Here is a 21,758-nt window from a genome sequence, read left to right on the forward strand (position 1 = left end):
CCTATTTACGATGGGCTTCTATCTGCTCCACATTAATTTACTATAGCTCGCTGTCTAGAATGACACCTAAATATTTAGTGCTCTGTTTATATTTTGGGAACTAGAAACCGTCTAAGTAGAAGAGTTAATCGAAAGACAAAGCTATTTGTTTTGAATTTGAAGAAGCTCAAGCCACCTGCCAGAAGCCAAACTAGATGATACTTTAGTTCACCATTTGGAACCAAATGCAACAATAGCCATGTAAATCGGATGAACGCAGTAGGATGTCTCTGCTTTACGGCCGGCCAAGTATTGGCTCACCAAGATCTTCGAGTCATACTTTTCCGCTTCTACTCGGCCTATATCTATAAAGAAATCATTCGTAAATTCTACATTAGCTTCCTTATAAAAATAAATAACAAATATTTAGCAATTTTCATTAACACTTTGCTGAAAAAAATATATGCATTAGGGTGGTCTTTATAAATCAAATTTTTTTTCCGTCTCACCTCTACAAACAGTGATACCTAGGTCAAATGTATCACATATAAATTTTGTTCCTGGTTGGAAACGGTTAAGGCTTGTTGTACAGGAATCCAAGTTCAGATTACCCCGTTAAGACTCAATATATTTAAATCTATGCGGCACCTCTCAACCGTCTCCTATAGGGATGTTACAGGGTCATCAGTGGTTACAGGAATGAGACTGGAAAATCGCTGATTTGATTTATAAGAACCATCCTAATTTCCATAGCCAACAGATATTTCAGCCAACTGCTCCTATCCCGTGATAACCTTCAGCAGCTGGGTAGGGGATTTATTGGCTTGGTATTGACGTTATAATAGATAATCGCAAGTACATGTACGCATGTATATGTTTGCTTAGAGATTATAGCGGAACTTCTTATTTAATCCCGATCGCTTTACAGTACCGAAACGGTCATTTTTTTTTTAGTTCCTACCAACAGAAAAACTTCCCTAAACCATTCATTAGACAGTCCTTTGACGTAAAAAAATCGATTATTAGCGCTTTCACGTCATAGCCCAACTGTCTTGAGAACGATTTAATATGAGTACATTAAACCTTCTAAGTCCTGCCAATTACGAACTTCCGCTGCTATATCATTAACTGAACGAGGTGCCGTGAATGGACTTTATCCCATTACTAGCACAATTCTGTTCAGACAAACTCGATCATGTCCATCCTCTATATTTGTATACTTTTTGTGAAACTGTAGTGCCGCGTTTAGCTGGAGTCATTGGTGCTGTATGTCGTATCGCTGTATCCGTATCCCTAACGTAAGCAGCTGTTTATCGTTACGACGGTAACCAAAACCCAATTGGTTGGCTACGATACGGTTACGACTTTAGCGGCACCAATAATCGATTGCATTGATTCTCATAAGATTGGTCGAATCAGCTGTTATAAGGTTACCGATACGGTTACCGTTAAAGCACCAATGTATCCAGCTTTTACCGCGTGTACCGTAGATCCCGATATTTCGCACCTATCGGTAGTGTGTACTGGAAATCACATCATTAGTTAAAATATGAGCTTCAATGATAATCAGTATACTGACTATCAGTACAAGTTTAGCAATAGAGAAGCATAAATGAATAGAGAAGTGAGAAACTTGCAGTGTCCCCCGGTGTATTTACTATTCAGGATAATATCTCTATCTCTTTGAAGATATGTCAACTACTGCCATCGGGAATCCTTTGAAGAAAGTCTTAAGAAAGCGCATGAAGACCGAAGTTATACCATCCATAAGCGCTGACTCCATCGTAGCACAATCTAAAGCAATATACCACAAAGTTTGAAACACATACACAGGGGTGTTACAATTGTTGCTAATTTGATTTCGTACTTGCAGGTAATCGCCTCTGAAGCTTTTCGTAAAGCGCAGGATGTTAGCATTTATCTTAGCACCAGCAATGAAGTAGATACATTGGGACTCCTGCGAGAGCTTTTCTATCAGCAAAAAAATGTCTTTGTACCCACTTACAATGGCAGGCTAATGGAAATGGTGCGTGTTAAGGATTGGACTGATTACGAAGGTTTACCTCTTACCAAATGGAATATAAAGCAACCAAACGTGAATGATGGACGTGAAAATGCGCTAACAAATGGTGAGTTCATTTGTTTGACAACTGAAAAAAGTGACAGTAGGTTTGGCCGCCGTAGGTGAGTTTGGCAATTGGGTTGGAGAAGCTTTAAATAGCGCTGGCAACCCTTTGAAAGGGTTGCGCTACACAACCCCTTGAATCATTTGGGTATTTTAGTCGCCTCTTACGACAGGCATACCTGCCGCGGCTATATTCTAAGCCCTCAACCCGCTGGGGGTCAGTCGCGCTAGTAACAGAGCGTACCGGATTTATATTCGACAAAAGACTGCTCACATCCCTAAACCTGCGGAAAGAGTTTTTGCGATTTCAACAACTAGCGAAAATTTTATTTCACATGCGAAGGTCGACTTGGTGTGCTGGACCGCCGGTAGTATGGAGATGGTCTAAATAGATTACCGAAGTTGTAATATTGAGAAATATTACATGCATTCCCAGGGGCACCGACATTCTGGCTCGATGCTCGACGTTAAATTCCACTTTGACTTATTTCTCAGCTTTACCCAGCACTTTTTCTCAAGGACTATCTGCTTCAGGTTTTAGTTTTTTCGGAAGTTGAGAGAAAAAGACCTTACTTATAACAAAGCCTTCATAAGCGATATTCCAAAGGATTCGTTTGGCATATTGCTCAATTGGAACATGTAGTGCGGCCATATCACGAATTACCTCCAGCACTGTTGCCGGACCTGTTCCCATAACATCCAATAGGCAGTCACACGCCAGCATTTTTGTACTAAAATTCCTAGATTTTTTGGACAAATAACCACACTATATTCTTTATCGTTATAGGTCGTGGTATTGATCTATTCTTAATGCCAGGGGTTGCTTTTACTTTAAGTGGTGGTCGGATGGGTCATGGAATGGGTTATTATGATGGTTACTTAAAACGCCATTTTGATACATATCTTACGAAAAGGCCCACCTTAATGGCTTTAGCATTTCGCGAACAAATTGTCGATGAAGCTACTTTACCGCTGGAACCCCATGATGTGCCATTAACTGCTGTAATTACTGCCTAAAAGTCGAATATTATGCTGCTCGACTGAATAGAAGATAGGCCCTTCTGACCATGTTTCTGACTTCAGCTCACGATATCCCAGCAAAACGATTGAAGAACATCCAATTTAAGAATTTAGTCGCTATGTCTCATCTGCCGCTTTGAAAACGCGCAATGTCGATTTAAATTCAATTTAGCAGATAAGTAAAAGGTGCTTTTGAGCCAAGTTGTGAGATAAGAGATTCTGCAAAGAAATTTTAAAGTCGGGTATTTTTCGAAACAGCAAACGAGGGAGTACAATCTTCTAATAATTCGTCATATTGCAGAAACCTTTCTTCGAGCGACTCTTGAAGTTAAAGAATTGGGGGTATACTTCGACTCAAAGTTTAATTTTAACACTCACGTCAGCTTCACAATTTCTAAGGCGCTTTCAATGCTTGCCTTTGTCAGACGCCATTCCGCAAACTTCTCTGACCCCTACACACTCAAAGTTTTATATACGTCCTTTGTGCGGTCCAAACTTGAGTATGCGGCTTTCATTTGGCGGCCCTATCACGCAGTTCACATCAACCGCCTGGAGCGATTTCAAAAAATCTTTATGCGCTTCGCGCTTTTTTCATTACGTTTCTCTGAACCGACCCCGTCTTATGAGTCTCGATGCCAACTAATATCCTTACTATCCCTAAACAATCGCAGAATTCTTTTGGCCTCGTTGTTCATTTTCGATCTTTTCACGGGCAAAATTGACTGCGCGCTGCTTCTTGAAAGACTATGCTTAAATACTCCCTGTAGAAACCTCCCCGACTTTGAAATCTTTTTCATAGGGCTGAGTAGAACTGTTTATAACTCAAAAGCGCCTATTAACAGAGCCCTATCAGAAATTAGTTGCTTCTCAAGTGTTTTGGATATTGATTTCTCCGACTCAAAATACGCTTTTCAACTTAAACTAAAAAATTACTTAATCTGTAATAATATAAATTCTTTTTGCTAGTGTTCTCCATAGCTTAATATAAGCTGGTCTCTGTAACTTAGTCATAAGTGTCTGTACTAAACATTTACTAGACTAAATAAATAAATAGATAAATAGCTTATAACAGTCACATGTATTTATATATTGTTGGAGTTTTGCGTTATAATCGAAATGTATTTATAAGTATTACGTTATAACGTAAAATATTAATTATAAGTATTGAAGTTTTCATCAAAAAAAAAAATATATAGTACGAAAAAATATACTTAAATTATTTGCCATCTGCTCCTTTACTTTAAACACTAACGTAGATAAGGTCTTGAGCGACCACGTCCACGAGGACGTCCACTGAAATGTGAATTGTTCGAATAATGTGATTCTCCAAAATGTGATTCGTTGTTGGCGTTACGATAATGTGGTGAGCCGCCTTCTGTCCATGTTGAAGGTGAAGAGGTGCGCATAATCTTGGGTTTGCTATGAAACGAAAATAAATGCATTAACTTATAACTTACGACATATGTCTATTTTTTGAATACATACTACCGAAATCCAGATCCCGTCGATATACGTGAGCCACGACTACGCCCTATACGTGAACCACGCATTATAGTTGGAATTTTATTATAACCCGTCGGACCAGTTGGTTGTGCGCCACTATGTTCCAATGCGAGAAAATCATCGACATGCAGTGATGGTGGTCGGGAAGTATTTGGTGGACGCGAACGAAAGAGGTCACCGCGTGAGGGTGGCGCACGCGCAAAACCACGTCCACGTACTGGTGTAATATAAATTTTTTTCTCTGGTCTACCAGTGCTCGGTTCAACTTCGACACGTCGTGTACGGAAACAATTGGCAGTTGGCGTGCGCTCACGATTCGATTGCGGTGAAGCAGACAAATGTAGTACACGTTTGCAATCCGAAGTTAAATTCGTGTCAGGCGACAAACACTCTGCTGCCAATTCAGTAAGATTACAAGCAACACGCTCATATTTACACTGATCATTCAAATTCAAACATGCTGCTTGTAACCAATAACGCGCACTTAAGTGCGTTTCATCTGCTGCAGCATCTAGTTCTATGAAAATAGGACGTGCAGCAAATTGCATAACTATGCCTTCGCTTTGTGGAAGTGTTGGCTCCACAGTTTGCGTTGCGGCGGCAGCGCCAGAATCATCATCATTCTCTGCTGTTGGAGTCATATCGTTTGCTTCCAACTGTATGGTAATATCCTCAAGCAATTTGCTTGTGCTAATGCTTTCATTTTCGTCTTTGATTTGCGTGGGTGCTTTATCTTTACATTTTTTATATGCGGCGCTAAAACGCTGCATGAGATGAGGTTTTGCAATTTTTTGGAAACCAAGCAAAAGTGAAACCTCTGTAGCAGACCACTGGATAGTACGGTTGGGTATTGTTTGCTGTTGCAATAAATAGTCCGCTATATTCAAAAGTGAGTAGAGGAAGCTTATGAAGTATTCAATGGAATTAAGTCGTGCCTGATCAGATTCAGCGAAATTTAAGAATTTCTCTAGCCAAAGCTGAAAGTCTGCGCGTCTTTGCTTCAATTGCTGCGTCAAGTGGTATAAAGTTATACTGTTCCGAAAAATAAAACGTTAAAAACATAATTTTATGACAAAGTTCTTACTTATTAAAAACTCACTTAATTTCTGTCAAAAGATTCAAATTTTCTAATGCTACTTCGCTGACCTCTTTCTGCACATCACTCAAAAATAAGTTCGTCAATATAGCTTCTACTATGCGTGGTATTAATTCTTTTGTCGGCAATGCAGCAGCCAAATTTAATTCTGGGGTTACAGTTGACGTCGGTGCCACAAATGATATTGCCGCATCTATAAAACTCTTCAGTATACGTTGTATAGCCAATTGACAATTGTGTGCAACCTCTGATGTTGCTCCAGCGTAACAAAGCACCGCTTGAAAAAGTTCCCATAGCTTGCCATTGAGTATGGAAATTGCAGAAATTTTCAATGCAGCAAACGGTGTGAGGCGCGAAAAGAAATTTAGCAAACGTGCTAACTGCAGTGTGGGCGTAGATGAAGCTGATTGCCACTCCGTACAAAGCAATTCACTGAGAGTTTTCGATATGAGCAAAGTCATGTTGGGTGCCAAATCAGCAAGTTGTAAGCAAACTTTTGTCGTTATATCTACGAGTGGTGGAAAAGTAGAAGGCGCAATTGTTTCAATGAGTTTGGCGATTTGTCCGCTCTGTGGATGTAAATGTGCGGACCATAGTTTTCTTTCGGTTATCAAACGCTGAGTCTGTGTTTCGGGTAAAAGTGTGTCGGCCGGCAATGGAATGGGCAAAGGAAGTGGCAGCAACTCGATGAGCACAAGGAGACCTACAAAAAGAATTGTGAGAGTTATTGAAATGCAAATCGTTTGTTGGGAATATATACACGTCTTTAATAAGTAGCACCTTCTAGAAGGCTACTACATAACCAACCTAGCACTACATCATAGCTCAAGATGTAAATCAAAAAGATCATGACAGATAGAAGTGGTTATCAATATCATCTATCAAAAAAGACTGTCTTCTAAAATAGATAGTGTTTAGACAACAGTTGGTAAATTTATAAAAAAAAAAATTAACTGACCACCATTCGATTAATTAAGCTATTATGGGTGAGTCGGCTATAAATACTCTCGGTGGAACCATTTATTTCCAAGGAGCGGCTGTGCTTTAAAGAGTTGCTGCGAAAACAGTTGATTTTGTGTATCTGATTTAGTTGAGTTTCAGTCGAGTCATAACATCATACCCCTATTTAGCTTGACACTTCCAACTACAACATTGGGCCTCGGGTATATAAAGCAAGCATTTGTTATGACTATTTTTTAGGAGCTTATTTATATTTACCACAGAAACCAAATACAATTTGCAGTGACGCAGAAAATGCATAGTTGTATATTTTTGTAGGTGTACTTTCTAAAATTTTATATCCACTTTTTTCTCCTTAACTACTTGGCGCACTGTACCTGGTATAAATGAAGCTGGTCCATCTATATTCTTCAATATTTCTCTAATCATTTGAGTCCACAAAGACGTATGCAACGATTCCTCATCCAATTCATTGGGTTGCGTGTATGCCAAAAATATTTGTATGATCTCTTGCTTAGCTTGTGCTATTTCATGAGCAGCTTGACTAGCGACAGGAAAGTAATACAACAGAAAGTATGCCTTCATTAGGTGATCAATAGCAGTTAAATCCTTGAATTCTACATCACGGCATTGTATTGCATATGAAAGCATAGCGCGCAACACTTGCAACGCTGGTAATATTATTTGGCAACAATGTAGACCCTGCAATGTCATAAGCGCTGGCGTATGTAGACCAGGTTGTTCGAAATAAGAGCATAATTTTTCCAATATTTGCACAATTGTCTGCACCCCGTCAGCAGCATAGAATTGTAGGGTAACGAATCGATGTTTTAATTCTTCCGTATTCGAACTACGCATTGTTTTATTTGATGGACCGATAGCTAGGTGACGTAAAATCCGTAAACCCATTATCAAGTCACCAGGGAATGTTGTTATATACTCCATGGACCGAGTAATTACTTCAACCAATGGCGTTATATCTTCATAGCTGAAAATATTCGGCGCTTCTAAAGGTTTCAAATAAACAAACATCTCCTGTAATACTGCCGATACGGACGGTTCGAATGTTTCATGATTCTTAGCCAATTCAAGTATATTCGAGCCATGTTCTATAAGATAATCTAATTGTTCACAGTAACGAACACAGCAATCTACCATATCAACAGCATAACTCAATACTGGACTCTTATACTTTGTGCCTGGTGAAGCTAATTGCCTTTTTGCTTGCAGGCGTTGCTCTTTCCGTATGAGATCCATAAATAATTGCATATTATTATTTATGCCTAAAACTTCCACAGTATATTGACGTCCAGGTGATTGACAAGTTTGTGAGTACAGTGCATGCAAATGTGTAGCAAGTTTAATGATATCATAGTCATCGGTACGTGTTAAATTCATTATAGCATCCAAATGGTAACGCGTCTGCACTTTGTAAGCCAATTCAATTCCAAGTTGTTCCAAACGATGTAATGGTTTGCGTAACACTTGTATATTTTGTTCGTTATCGGTAGATGCTGACACTTTAGATGATTCAATAGACTCTTTTTCTATGACCTTTTCGTCCTTTACTTGTGATTGGGCAGTTTCAGCGGTGGTGGCGGAACTGTTGTCTTTAGATGACTTATTAACAGCGTTGATTTCACTTTCCACTTCCTGCTTAAGCGGTTGGGATTCTTCCACTCCTTTCGTATTTGCTGAAATGAAAATAAGAACGTTCAAACGCATTAATTTTTTTAGAACTATTATATTGCAATAAACCTTACGTTCACACTGTTGCTCCTCAGTGGGTGTTACATCCTCTGGTACCTCGTCTATTCCCAGCAATACAGCCACCATCAATTGTGTACAATCAAAACAATCATCCACAAAATAATCCACACCAATATGAGTCTGCAGTAAGTTTTCTATTAAGTCCAAAACGCGTATAAGTAACGACGCTGGCAATTCACTCGCGTTGCTCAAGAGTAACAAAAGTGATTCCCCTAGCTTATGTTGTATAAAGTATGATTGTAATGAATTGGCAAAGCTACGTTGTGCCGCCGTATCGGCACTGATTTCGAACTTCTTTGATACGGGTAAAAATCGTTTTGGTTGTTGATAGGACAGCGAATTGTAGTTTAGAGCTTCTAAAATCTGTTCAATAGCATGTTCGATAGCTATATATTTTTCAGCTGGCGAATCAGAATTCAAATTTGAAAGCACAAACAATTTACTACAATTTTCACGTACACATTCAAGTGATTCATTCAGATGCAACTTCTTAACAATCGCCTGCAACGCATATTTGGTGCGAGTCAAATGTGACTGTTGCAATGTATTTAACAACAGCTGATAACCATTTCTTTTACCACCTGCGATGAAGTAACGTATAGCCTCCTTAGAATCTAATAGCGCATACATTGCTTTGAGTAACATAAGTTTAATAGAAACTGCCATATAATTTTCCTGATAGAGGTTAAAAAGAGCTCCGAAAGGATCAAAATTTTGTGCTTTCAACAGGTGCTCCAAGAAGAGTGGCGCTGATGCTAAAAGTTCTGTAAGTCGTGCACCTACTTTTATGTGACGTATCTTGAAAGCTGGTTGCTGTTGCAGGCAGGCGGATTCGAAATCTAAAGAGATTTTTAATATATGATGTGCTTTTATCAAATAGTTAGGATCGTTATTGAAGAACTGTTGCAGCACAAAATTTCGTCGTTTAAATTGTTGAGATATATAAGACAAGTGATTGATAAGCTGTTCGCTCAAATAGACAAAATTTTCGCGTTCTTCTATTGTGGTTGCCGTATCATTGAATGATTTTACGCTTTCGCATTTGGTTTGCATGTCATACTTTTTCATAATAACTACAAGCGTCTCCAACTCTTTACGACATAGTGATTGCATGTCATTTTCATAACGTGTAATTGGCATTGTATATGGATCGAACCCATGTATAGCGGGTTCAGCTTTTGCAGCTTCCGCTTGAAGTTCTGCTTCAAACTCATCACCTATAACTTGTTCAATAGCCGTATTGGAATCATCATCGCCAATAATTTCATCATCACTGAGTATTGGTTCGTACTGATCACCGCCAGGCGTCCCTGGTGTGTCGTCATCATCCAAAGTAACAGTTTCTATTACAACACCATTATTTAAGGATTCGTTTGAACGCATAAAGCTGCGTGTTTTCAGTTTATAATGTACATCGTCTTCAGAATAGTCCGCATTATCAGGTGATCTTGGTCGTGTTGGTGAATCAATTAATATCGGTGGTGTACGTGGTGGCCACTTATGAGCATCCTCGGCATCGGAGCGTGAGCGCTCTGAACGTTTGCGACGTTGACGACGTGGATAATCTGGACTGCGTGACCAATCGCGCGACATTTTTTCTCGATCTCGTTCAGCACGTAAACTAAAGAATGGAAATGAATTTGTTTATGAAATTTATTAATTCAAGAAATCAGAGAAGAAAAAAAGGTTCCTTAAACTTACCGTACATAATCTCGCTCGTTGCTCTCAGAATGCGTTCGCGTTCTTGTCGGTAGTGAACGTTCGGAAGAATGTGATGCCTTACGCATAACACGCTCGCGTTCATCACTTGAATGTACATAGTGCTCAACAGAGCTACGTCTCACGCCATATTCCATATCATCACGCTCATAATCGCCAACATTTGGTTTGTGAACCGAAACCACATCACTTTGTATTGGGTCTTTCCATTCGTCTTTGCTTGACTCTTCTGGCAAACTGGTCTCACGCGTCTCTCCATCACTATCATTTAAATTACAAATATCTTCAGGACCTGAGGGTTCACAGGGTGGTGGTGGTGGACTTGCGATCGGTTCATTCATCGAATTAGTTAAAATACCATACACTGCCAAAGTAATAGTACTATACCACCCACGCAAAACTAAACCGTCAGTTGGTATTTTCTCTTGTGTACATTCTAAATGTATGCAATCATTTTGATTATATTTTAAGTGTCCCAAATTTTCAAAGGCAGATGCACCCGGCATTCCCAAGTCGTTGACGAAAAATTCGATATCGAATTTCGAAGGATTGGTTGCGCCAAGGCGCACACCACCAGGAAAATCTGCTTGTACACGGGCACCCAATGGAATTATGCGCACTTGAGTGATATACACTGGTTTTGGAAACTGCACAAGATCGAGATTGATATCCTACGGAATATTTAAGAGTACATGCGTAATATATGACCCAAATGAAAAAAGTACTTCATATATATCGCTCACCGTGTCCACTTCATGTGAAAAAGTGTCAAAGAAAAGTAGCTCAGCTGGATCTTCAGTCTCCACCATCTTATGTTCAACAAAATTAATATTTTTTATTGTACCCTTTGCACTGATATTAAGGATAAAATAAAGTAAGTAAAGTGTTATAAAAAGAATAAAAAGGTGTGTTTTACACAAAATAGGTCAAATCGGCTTTTTGCAAAAATTTGACAATTGATTGGCATATGTTTATTTGTTACTTGCCACAGCTGCCATATCTTTAAAAATTATATATTTCTATTTTAAGAACCAATTAATAGTGACTTATCCAAAACCAGATAAAACAGCTTATCGAACCAACCTTATGGAAATCAATGTAATCGATTAATGGTGTCATACCATAACGCTAAAGCCATAACCATATCATAGCCAACCAATTGGTTTTTTGCTTTTCGCCATATCCACAAACTAAAAAAAAATTTGAGTTGGAGAATTTATTAACTTTTTATATATTTTATTTATTGTTTTGGATACGTTTTGACCAAGAGACGTATTGTTTGTCGAATATGTTTGTAATTTTTTGCATTTTCCTCATTTTTATGAAAATGTCAGATATTTAAGGTTATGGCACCAATAATCGATCACAAAGGAGATGGTTATGGATATGGGTTTGGTAACGACTATGGCGTTAGGGTTAAAGAAATTTAATTAGCCCTTATATTGCAACAATACGGACACAGCCACCATATCAGTAAACGCATACCCATGTGAAAGCAGGGCATATACGCCTTCCTGTTCGACATATAGTAAGAAACGTAAAGGCGGAACAAAAATGAAGCCCTCAGTAATCTGTAGTTTATTCTGATCCATTTTCCCACTAAAGTATGCGGGAAAAACGTATGTTTGAAAAAGTATTGACGAATTTTCTTATGATTCTTGGTAACACTTTCTGAAATTTTTCTGTGTTAATATAGCAGCTCCAAACAGCGTCTGACATCAAAACTTTAGGTCCAAATAAAACCAATAAAATTACTACAAGAATAATCGCTTGTTTGAGGTTTTGTTTTGCGCTTGTTTGTGGATTTCGCTACCCAACATTGATTATATGCAGCAAAGTTTGTTTGAATTGGCCTTGCAGCGTTCTGCATATGTGTTAAGAGTAGTATGTTTGGTGTTGTTTTTGTTGTAGCTATAAAGACACTCCCCGAAGGGTTTGAGGAGTGACTTAGATGTTCTTCGATGATCTTTCGCTGCATTGTAAATCATCACCAACATTTTTTCGCTACATCTTTTGCGTTTTTAAATGAAGTATTTGAAATGCCAAATGAGCAAACATTTTTCCGCCATTTCATTTGTTTCACTAAATTAAAACCAAACATTTTATTGACGAATTTAATATTTAGTTGGTTTGAAAAATATTGTTGAAAATTTGACCTAAGTTGCTACGTAGAGCTGTCAGATAAATATAACTACACTTGTGTCTACAAAGCAATCAAGAAGCGGCATAACTAGCAGCGCTGTAGTCGAAACTGCTGCATATGTGTTTTGGGGGTAAATATGTGTTCACATCTACGCCAAATCGACTGTTTAGTGGACTTATACCCTTTCTAGGCTGAAGTTCCCAAAACGCCCCATTTCAGAAAACCCTTGAAAGACGCTGTTTTATAAACACCCCAGCTAATGTTAAATTGTATTGAATTTGAGGTCATATACGGCGATTTTTCGAAATAGATGGAGCGTTTTTCAACCGAGTTCTGAGATGGCGCGTTTTCGAAACAAATCCTGGCAAAGAGCAGTAATCACAAACTTTTTGAGATGTGGCGTACTCGAAACGGAGATACGTTTATATTCCACTTAGCATTCGATATGTATATATATCAACAATTCACACTTTAATGGCAGCAGCCCTATGCGATGTCGCGTAGTGTGTCCGCACTTTAATTCGAATTATACCTGGGGTCATTGATGATATGTGGAAACGATTATGCTCTGTTTCACTCTGTTAGTGACGTTTGCTATGCGCTCACACCATAATTGAGACGTGCCATCTAGCGACAAAAGAATCAAAACAATCAACCTGGAAGGCTGGAAAGTCTTTCCAGCCCAAAATTTTCCTACAAGCTCTAAGAGTATTTGATATTCGTTTTTAACCAGCAAAAGTCACAACTTCTAAGTTATCTTGTGAAAATATTTTGAATAATTTCTTTAAATAGTTGTAAGTTATGATGTACATAATTAAGTATGAATCAGGGGTTTCCTTTTGCTTTCAAGCATTTGTTATAAAAGCAACTCTTGGTTGAAGATGATATTAAATTCTATATTAACCTAAAACCTATATTAATAGCCGCATTCCTTTTCAGGTGATTCCTGTCCATAAAAAAATAAAAATATGTTTGTAGTACGTCGAAACGCAGGTCTTCTATATCCCAACGGCATGCAGTAAGTATCGGGACTCAGGTCTTATTATGAATAAAAAAATAATTTAGTATAAGTGTTATTTTTAGATCCTTTGTTTTATAATTAACGATTGTGGCGCAATAAGAGTTTTGAGCTTTTTTTTTTATTTATTTTTGATGTTGTTGAAACTGTTGTTGAATTAATTGAATTTGTTCGATGATGTTCTCCTGTTATGTAATGTTCGCCATAAATTTGCCAATTTCATTGCTTATTTTTTTATCAGTTTTTGTAATTTACCTATTTATAACTTTTGTTTTAGATATAAATAAGGTAAATATTTGTTGTTTTAAATTTCAGAATTGCCAAAATGAGTCAACTTGGTGATTTAGGTAGTGGTGCCGGTAAGGGTGGCGGCGGTGGTGGTTCAATCCGTGAAGCAGGCGGCGCTTTCGGGAAAATGGAAGCTGCGCGTGAAGAAGAATATTTTTACAAGAAGGTAAATTGAATGTTAAAAAATGCCATTTGTTTATGTATGTGATATAATTATTTGGTCCATATCAGATTGTATTTATGGCTAGGATTGCTAAGGCTGAGCCAAGGTATTGGAGGTGTGGGGGTAATATCAATTATTGTTAGGGCGTAATAAAAGTGTCACAAGCCCTGGGGCACGTAGTGACCCTAAAAAAGCTTAGGCACATGTTGCACTACGCCTGCTCCATCGAACGAAAACACTGAATTAAATTACACTTGTGCGTACGAACTTTTTGCAGTTATTTTCTTTTCTGTACTTTGTTGTTGTGGTTGTAAGTTCGAAAATATCAAGGGGTTGATAAGCGCAAAGCAAAGCTTTACAGCTTCACAGCTTCCGCCACCCAATTGTCAACGTGGCCTACAGGATTTCCCTCTGCCCTGTTGCAAGTATGATTGTATCATATACGTAGTTACTTAACAGCCGAGACTCCTGGCGACCCCAAGTTCTTCATGGAACTTATAGACTAGAATGTTATACGTGTTGGCATAAACACTTGATTGATGATATAAAATACGATTTTCAGTCAAAATTTTATATACAAGAAGAAAATATGCATATTTTACTGAGATACTGAACACACTGATATCACATTTTCAACATTTGAGAAAGCTCACGAAATATTGAAACACAACGTGGTTTCCCAGAACACACTGAGGTGGGATGGAAGTTTGAGTGAAAACTTTTCTCCTAAAAACTGTAAATGAATGTTCCAGAGAATTAAATTTAAAAAATGGCGCGAGCAAGCTACAATTCTGATTGAAACCCAAAGTTGCATATAGTCGATTCATGTAAACTGTGATACGCAATGTAAAACTGTGCTACGGGGTTATAGAAAATCATTCGTATGGAAGTCGCTGTTGTAGCCATAAAAACACTCTCCGAAGGTTTTGGGAAGTGTTATTGATGTTGATAGTCCTTTGCCAGATATAGATGCGATAAGTTCTGGTAGCGAGCAGCATGAGGTGCAAGCCTGACCATATCGGAAACGATTTAATATGACCACATTGAACCTTCTTGGCCACCCCCCCCCCCCCGTGATCAAACCCCTGAATCATTTCGGTATTCTTTCGCCCTTACGACAAGTAAGAGGTGTATTCTACGCCCCTTAACCTGCTGGGTCATATGAAAGTCGGTATAGGCATTAGTATATCGGCACAGTAAATTTCATTTCGGACTGTTGTAGTAATCGATAGAAGTTATACTTTCGAATTTTATAGTCCCAATTTTGTAAAGCTTCCCTAATCAGTCGGGGATTATTTTTGCTGTTACAACAACAACAACAACGGTCTCATTTCTTATCTATTTTCTTCAAAATTGATAAATATTTTTCCAAATAAACTTAATGACATTTATTTCTTCAGCAAAAAGAACAATTGGAACGTTTAAAGAACGATAAAATTCATCAAGAAGAATTCCATGCTCAGCAAATTAAGGTGCACGAAGAAGCCATTCAACGCCACAAGGAATTCCTCCAAAATATCAAGAAGTAAAACTCGTAAGCAGAAGCGAAACTAACGGAATCAAGACAGAAACTATCTGAAACAATTGTATTTATAGATAAAAAAGCGATTAACCAATTACCTATGTTCCGTATTTTTAAACAATTCATCTTTGTTACTTTGATATATTTATGTATTTTGTTTATTTCCTGCTATTTTACATAAGAAAATGCAGTACAAATAAAACTAAAAACACTAAACACATGTTAGTCATTTACATCTAATATTAATTTATAAAAAGCACCTGTTATTCGTTAGTCATGCTAAAACTCGAGGATGACTTTACTGATTTGGCTAATTTTGGTTTTTAATTATTTTTGGAAGTCTAGGGAAGGTTTAAGAGTTGAGTTAATATCAAAAATATCAGGACCTAGCTGACCCTGCAAACTTCGTACACCTCAGAATTTACATATGTGTGTATATAAAAATTAAATGATGGGCAGAGACGTCAATCTACCGAGCGATTGTATTTTTGGTTCACTTGCCGGAAAAAAAGGTATCCCATAAAAGGACAAAGATGTGGTTAGTCTCCGAGTAGGTTTAAATGGCCTCAAAAATTTGGATTGCACGGGAAATACCGCACCAATTTTTGTTTTGAAGCCTTATTGAAAAGAAAGTAGAGGAGGTGAAGAACCCGGAGCCGTAAAGCGTTTTACGAACACGGGTTGAAACCAATTTTTACTCAAACGATAAATATGAAACTGCTCTTATGAAAACACCAGTCAATAATGGATCTAATTAATACGAGTTGAGACGAGTTCACATACTACGGGGCGTTACATATGTGTGTATGTTATTAGCCCAATTCTTAATTTCAGAGCTATTGGGTTTTAACAAAATGGTTTTTCATCACGGATCGTAACACGATGCGGAGGAACAAAAAGACAATTCGCCTCCTATCCCTATATCTCAGCATAAATGTATTATATGCCACGAAATTCAATATCTGTGCGGGCATGTGCAAACCTCCACAAGTGGCTAACGGAGGGACACACACCGGGATGCTACCTAATGGCGATTGGATGCTACAATGCAGGCGAAAATCCTCAACATAAAGAAGTTAAGTTAAATGCGGAACGGGCAGTCTCTGTTTAACTTTCACGCTCCGAGATATACCAGCAGACAACTAGTTGATGCAGCCCTTCACCCATGTAAATAAGAGAGCATCTTCGTATTCACTATTACGAAATGAGACATTCTAGATTACATACTTGATTGGCGCCTAGCCCTTTAAACAGTTAGACGCCAACCAAGGGAATTTAAATCATTGTCCACATGGCCCTTCCAGTGGAGTGGGGCCGTCCCCTTCCTCTACTTCCGTAGACGGGTTCTAATAAAAATACCTTCTTTGACGGACCATCATCTTTAAGTCGCATAACAAGGTCAGCCATCGTAGCCGCTGTGTTTAATTCGCTGGATTACGTTGATGCCTGTTGTACTCGCCGTCGCGCAATGTTATCAGTGCCCATGCTCCTGCACGAGTACGATAAGTGATTTGTAAGCTTAATTTTCGTCAACCGGGAGAGGAATTTACCTTCCAATCGCATACTTAGTCCAAAGCAGCTTTTATTGTCAAGTATTTTACTACTTCGAAATAATAGCTTCTAACAGAGGCATGGTTACCAAGACATAAGTGCTCTGTCCCTTTGCGTGATGACAACAGACACTTCGTTTTGTCCTCATTAAGCATCAAACCCATCTTTTCCGCTTCTTTTCCATTTTGGAGTTTGCAGCACTTATGGTGCTGGTGTTCAGGCCGATGGTATCAATGGGCGCATCATTCGCCTGTAATTGCACGCTTTTATAGAATATTGTTCTAGAGCTTTTGGGGGCATGCTGTCTAAAACGTTGTTTTGTTTCAAACACCTGGAAGAGGCCCTGTCCGATTCCAATTGAGCTGACGGCGTTGCTCACCGCTATTTTGCACAGCTATATAAGTTTTGCCAACTCTGATAGCAGCTCCTTTTCCTATTGAAGAAGGCGACTTCAAAATCGACAAAACCTTAGAAACAAAAGGCATCATCATCCGGTTGGGTGATGTTGACCTAGAAATAACATCTAAAATCCTCCTGTCACCTGCTATCCAAGTAACTATCGCCATGATATCAGCGCGAAACCCGTCTTGACGATTTCAACGCACACCACGACCTCTGGCACTCCAGCTAGCCAGTGGACACCAGAGACAAGCAGCTAGCACAGCAAATAGACAATACGGCTTTCTGCACGATAAACGGTAATGCCTCCACTCGAGTTGCAGGTAACGGTAACAGCTTACAAGACATTTCTATCGTCAGCGCAGGGCTCATAAACTGCGTCGAATGGCAGCCGATGCTTACTTTAGCATCTGACCATATGCCCATATTCCTTTCAATACAGCATCCAGCTAATTTAATCACCCCTGAAAAGCGGATGATTTCAAAAAAGAAGAAAAGAGGGATGTCCAGTAAGGTGAGCATGCGTTCCGGAAGGTCGCCACCTCAGCTTCGACACGCCGATAGTGTACCAGTTTCCCGAATACTTAAAATTTTGCGTTATATCAATTTAAAATAGAACGAGCGATATTGTAACTACATACTTAGGTCTATGTTAGGTGTTCTTTCATTTTTGTTAGGACCTTTGGTAAAAGGTAAGATAAACTCATTCTATTGGCTGAATTCAGTCTCATCTCAAGTCTCTACATTTGAGATTTTCCGTTAGAGACAATTTTTGTGACTTGAGATGATTTCGGTACTCAGTAAACGAAAGTCACAAGAAAACTCACCACATCAACAAATTTCACCAAAACGACAATTTAACATTATACAAGTAATATAACACTGCATTTTAGCAAAATGTTGTTGCTGTTGTTGTTGTAGCGATAAGGTTGCTACCCGAAGGCTTTGGGGAGTGTTATCGATGTGATGGTCCTTTGCCGGATACAGATCCGGTACCCTCCGGTAACACAGCACCATTAAGGTGCTAGCCCGACCATCTCGGTAACGATCGGGGTCGCCAGAGCCTCGTCTGTTAGTGAAACAGGATTCGCCGCGGATAGGTGAGGTTGACAATTGGGTTTGGAGAAGCTATATATTGCGCTGGCAACCTGGAGGGTTGCGCTACACAGCCCCTTGAATCTGGTATTTTAGTCGCCTCTTACGACAGGCATATCTACCGCGGGTATATTCTGACCCCCTAACCCGCTGGGGGGCAGCAAAATGTTGCAGTGTGGTGTTTTGGCTTGGAATAATAATGTTTAAAACGTTTTTGGCAAATAAATTTCATACTTTTTCTGAAATTTTCATGGTTGTGATCTGCTCCGGTCCAGCTCACAAATTAGTGATCGCTTACGTGATACTGGAGACGCGAGACAGCTTTCAGAACACCAAATTGTTTCAAAACTGATTTTCACCCCAACTAGTCTCTAATAGGCACTATAGACGGCTTACTGAATTCAGCTGTATATCTCTCTTTCGATCCGGACATGCCGCAAACCTGTCGTTATACGAACAAAGCTATAATACTTTGTGTGCTAAGCACAACTGAGTATACAAATAAAATATCGAAAAGCATGTTATTAAATTGCATACATTTATATTTTATTACTTCATTAATATTTTTTTTATATCAATTACATATTTGTAAATTATTATCTTAAATCAATATTTTTCTTAGTATACAAATTTGGACGGAATTCTTATAGCCGAATTTAAAATAATAAACTTATTTTCAGGTTTTAAGCGTACCTAGTTTTCGACCTCCCAGTGTTTACAGGCCCATCCCAAATAATAGGTCTTTCTCTTTTTGGTGGCGGTGCACTATTACTTGGACGCACGGGGCGCGCATCTCTGGATGCTGTAGCGCCATTAAAGATGGCTGCAATTATCAACAGGATACTGAATAGTGCAACAACTTTCATCTTGACTGCTCTTAAACTCAATTCTGACTAAGCTATTTGATAGGACGTCGTGTCTTTTACTTTCAAATCCAATTTGTATTCTGTTGCTGATAGCAATTTGCATCAGCTTTTATATTGATCTCTGTTTACGGCTCTAGCGCTAATGGGAATCACCGCATTTTTGTATATATGTAGCTAAGCTGATAAGACAAGCCAGCTTTGGAAATCACCGACTGGAAGGTTATTTGTTGGCGTTTTTGTCTTTCTTTTTTGACAGAGGTGGTTTACATTCTTCATTCACATTTATGTATGTATGTTGTTATTCGATCGAATTATTGTTTCTCTATTCATAAACATTAATTGGCACGTAGCCGCCTAGACGATTTTGTGCTTTACGGAGCAGAGGCCCTATTCAATAACTATGAGTTTTGAAATGTACATTTTTCTTTCATACAAATTATATGAAGAAAACGTGTACATTTTAAAACTCACAGTTACTGAATAGGGCCCCAGGGTATGCAAGTCATCTCTGCTTCGCGATAAGTTACCATAATTGGAAATATCAAGGCAATATTTTTCCACTAGTTTCTCCTAACTCAACGGAGAACCTTCTTTATGCTTTCGCATAAGATGGCGAAGCCTTTAAACAGGAATTCAAGGGGCTAATAGGCGCAATACAAAGCTTTTTAACTTCACAACCTCCCCAACCCAATTGTCAACCTCACATACGCGAGGCGAATCCTATTATAAATATGAATGTATCAAGCACATATATAACAGGCGAGCCTGGCGACCCCGAGTTCCTCATGGGACTAGGGAGTGTGAGAGGGGGCGGAGCAGGATGACCTAAAAGAACAAATCTTGTAATCTACTGAAATGTTTTATGGCATAAAGGAAGTGTCGTACATATATGACAGTTTGATGTGGTGACATAAGGTCAACTGCTAAGAGCTCAATTGATGTTATGACTACTTCAAATGGCCAGAATGGTCTTTATGATCTTCCTTAGTTTGGTCTTAGGATCACGTTTACACATGCCTTAGTCTACAATAAATCGTCAATAGATAATCTTCGTGTTTACATACTGTTACGAATATTAGCAAAACTAAGGAGTGCTGCCATCTCCAGGCCGATGCTAAGCAGTGACGTGAATTCACATCAATAATTCAATCATTATGTATCTACATAAACGAATCAATAATTGCGTCTACACGTATGTACACATTCCGACGAGCAACATTTACATACAAGGCAGCGAGAGATGAGATGTCACACACAGATGAATTTACTTATACGCTTATGTGTGTGAGGGAGACTGTAAACTACAAACACATGCATATACCTTATCTGAGTTGTCACAAGAGAGAGCAATAATTTGTGCACGTAGTTGTGGCTGGCGATTTTGTAGCCGAAACAACTAGTAACTTCTGGAAATCGAAGAGCCTAGAAGTATGCAGCGTAAACTATAAAAGCGGTGCAGGCGAGTAAGAAGTAATTCAGTTTGATTTGAGTTGTCAAGCAGTTGCGATTAAGACGATATCTAGCGAGCAATAGCAGTATTATTTTGAATAGTAGAGTTTCATTGAGCTATCAATCAGTGTGGTTATTAAGCAAGCTATTCGTTGCATAGTTGAGTGTATTGTGAAGTACTTTAATAAAGGCCATTTTGCATTATTACAAATTGGAGTTATTTATTCAACAGTTTAGTGATTCGAACTTAGCAGAGGATTGCAAATAAGAGAATTTGCAAGTAAATTCGTTACAATTGGTGTCAGAAGAGGAATTGTCGAATAAATTCCAGCAGACAACAAGGACATGGCAAAGTTCAGTGAATTGAAGATCCAGCAACTGAAAAAGGAGTTGGAGAACCGTGGATTAAATACAACTGGCAATAAGATCGAACTTCAAGCACGGCTACGAGAGGTAATGGAATCGCAAGGAATTGATGTGGACGAGTTTGTCTTTTATCCTGATGGGGACGAGACAACAACAAAAATTGAAGAGAAAAACGAAACATCCCAGACAGTTACGAGCACAGACTTGAACATGATATTGGCTGCAATAACTGCTCAAACATCGACAGTAACATCCAAGATGGAAGCACAGGAGGCACGCATTTCAGAAATGTCGACACAGATTACATCCAAGATGGAAACTCAACTGGAAGAGCAAAAGACATATATGACATCTCAGTTCGCTGAGCAGTTGAAAGCACAGGAGGCCCGCATATCCTCGCAGCTGGAGGCACAGGAGATAAGGGTAACATCAAAGCTGGAAGCACAGGATACAAAAATTGTGCAGCTCGAGGACAAAATTGATGCCGAGATAGAAGCTTTGAGAGGTCGTATACAGGAGTTGCAAATGAATCGCCCAGCAGTTTCAGCGAGTAATCCAAAGGTAAAAACACCATCCTTTGACGGTTCTGTTCCTTTCCAGGTTTTCAAGCTACAGTTTGAGAAGACCGCAGCAGTGAACAACTGGAATGCGGAAGATAAAGTTGCTGCACTATTCGTGGCATTGAAGGGGCCAGCAGCGGAAATTCTACAGACGATTCCCGAAGGA

The 21,758-nt window shown here is 38.9% G+C and overlaps 3 protein-coding genes across 4 annotated transcripts; 2 read left to right on the forward strand and 1 right to left on the reverse strand.

Moving 5' to 3' along the window:
- Positions 1-1,522: 1,522 nt before the first annotated feature.
- Positions 1,523-4,334, forward strand: Mthfs (methenyltetrahydrofolate synthetase). Its single transcript, XM_067776358.1, has 4 exons — positions 1,523-1,603; positions 1,669-1,793; positions 1,853-2,108; positions 2,892-4,334. The coding sequence occupies exons 2-4, from the start codon at positions 1,671-1,673 to the stop codon at positions 3,119-3,121; spliced, it is 609 nt and encodes a 202-aa protein (XP_067632459.1). The 5' UTR covers positions 1,523-1,603; positions 1,669-1,670; the 3' UTR covers positions 3,122-4,334.
- vir (VIR_N domain-containing protein) lies at positions 4,144-11,118 on the reverse strand. Its single transcript, XM_067776357.1, has 7 exons — positions 10,916-11,118; positions 10,155-10,843; positions 8,447-10,074; positions 7,061-8,377; positions 5,727-6,426; positions 4,610-5,659; positions 4,144-4,543 (listed from the first exon to the last, which is right to left on the reverse strand). Exons 1-7 carry the CDS (start codon positions 10,979-10,981, stop codon positions 4,372-4,374), a joined length of 5,622 nt encoding a protein of 1,873 aa, XP_067632458.1. The 5' UTR covers positions 10,982-11,118; the 3' UTR covers positions 4,144-4,371.
- A 1,837-nt stretch (positions 11,119-12,955) lies between these two features.
- LOC137245536 (ATPase inhibitor mai-1, mitochondrial) lies at positions 12,956-15,526 on the forward strand. 2 transcript variants are annotated; one of them, XM_067776359.1, is made up of 4 exons: positions 12,956-13,109; positions 13,255-13,333; positions 13,649-13,787; positions 15,185-15,526. In XM_067776359.1, exons 2-4 carry the CDS (start codon positions 13,284-13,286, stop codon positions 15,311-15,313), a joined length of 318 nt encoding a protein of 105 aa, XP_067632460.1. In that variant the 5' UTR covers positions 12,956-13,109; positions 13,255-13,283; the 3' UTR covers positions 15,314-15,526. The 2 variants fall into 2 exon arrangements, with proteins under 2 accessions (XP_067632460.1, XP_067632461.1); XM_067776360.1 differs by having other exon boundaries at positions 13,022-13,063.
- Positions 15,527-21,758: the final 6,232 nt, after the last annotated feature.

This window comes from Eurosta solidaginis, chromosome 3 (genome assembly GCF_040869045.1).
Source record: "Eurosta solidaginis isolate ZX-2024a chromosome 3, ASM4086904v1, whole genome shotgun sequence".
NCBI lineage: Eukaryota > Metazoa > Arthropoda > Insecta > Diptera > Tephritidae > Eurosta > Eurosta solidaginis.

Coding starts and splice junctions, on each gene's coding strand:
- Mthfs (XM_067776358.1), top strand. CDS start 1,671: ATGTCAACTACTGCCATCGGGAATCCTTTGAAGAAAGTCTTAAGAAAG. Junction 1,794..1,852: donor CTAAAGCAATATACCACAAA/GTTTGAAACACA, acceptor TCGTACTTGCAG/GTAATCGCCTCTGAAGCTTT. Junction 2,109..2,891: donor TGAAAATGCGCTAACAAATG/GTGAGTTCATTT, acceptor TTATCGTTATAG/GTCGTGGTATTGATCTATTC.
- vir (XM_067776357.1), bottom strand. CDS start 10,981: ATGGTGGAGACTGAAGATCCAGCTGAGCTACTTTTCTTTGACACTTTT. Junction 8,378..8,446: donor TGAGGAGCAACAGTGTGAAC/GTAAGGTTTATT, acceptor TTTTCATTTCAG/CAAATACGAAAGGAGTGGAA. Junction 6,427..7,060: donor ACCAGCTTCATTTATACCAG/GTACAGTGCGCC, acceptor TTCTTTTTGTAG/GTCTCCTTGTGCTCATCGAG.
- LOC137245536 (XM_067776359.1), top strand. CDS start 13,284: ATGTTTGTAGTACGTCGAAACGCAGGTCTTCTATATCCCAACGGCATG. Junction 13,334..13,648: donor CTATATCCCAACGGCATGCA/GTAAGTATCGGG, acceptor TTTAAATTTCAG/AATTGCCAAAATGAGTCAAC. Junction 13,788..15,184: donor AAGAATATTTTTACAAGAAG/GTAAATTGAATG, acceptor TTATTTCTTCAG/CAAAAAGAACAATTGGAACG.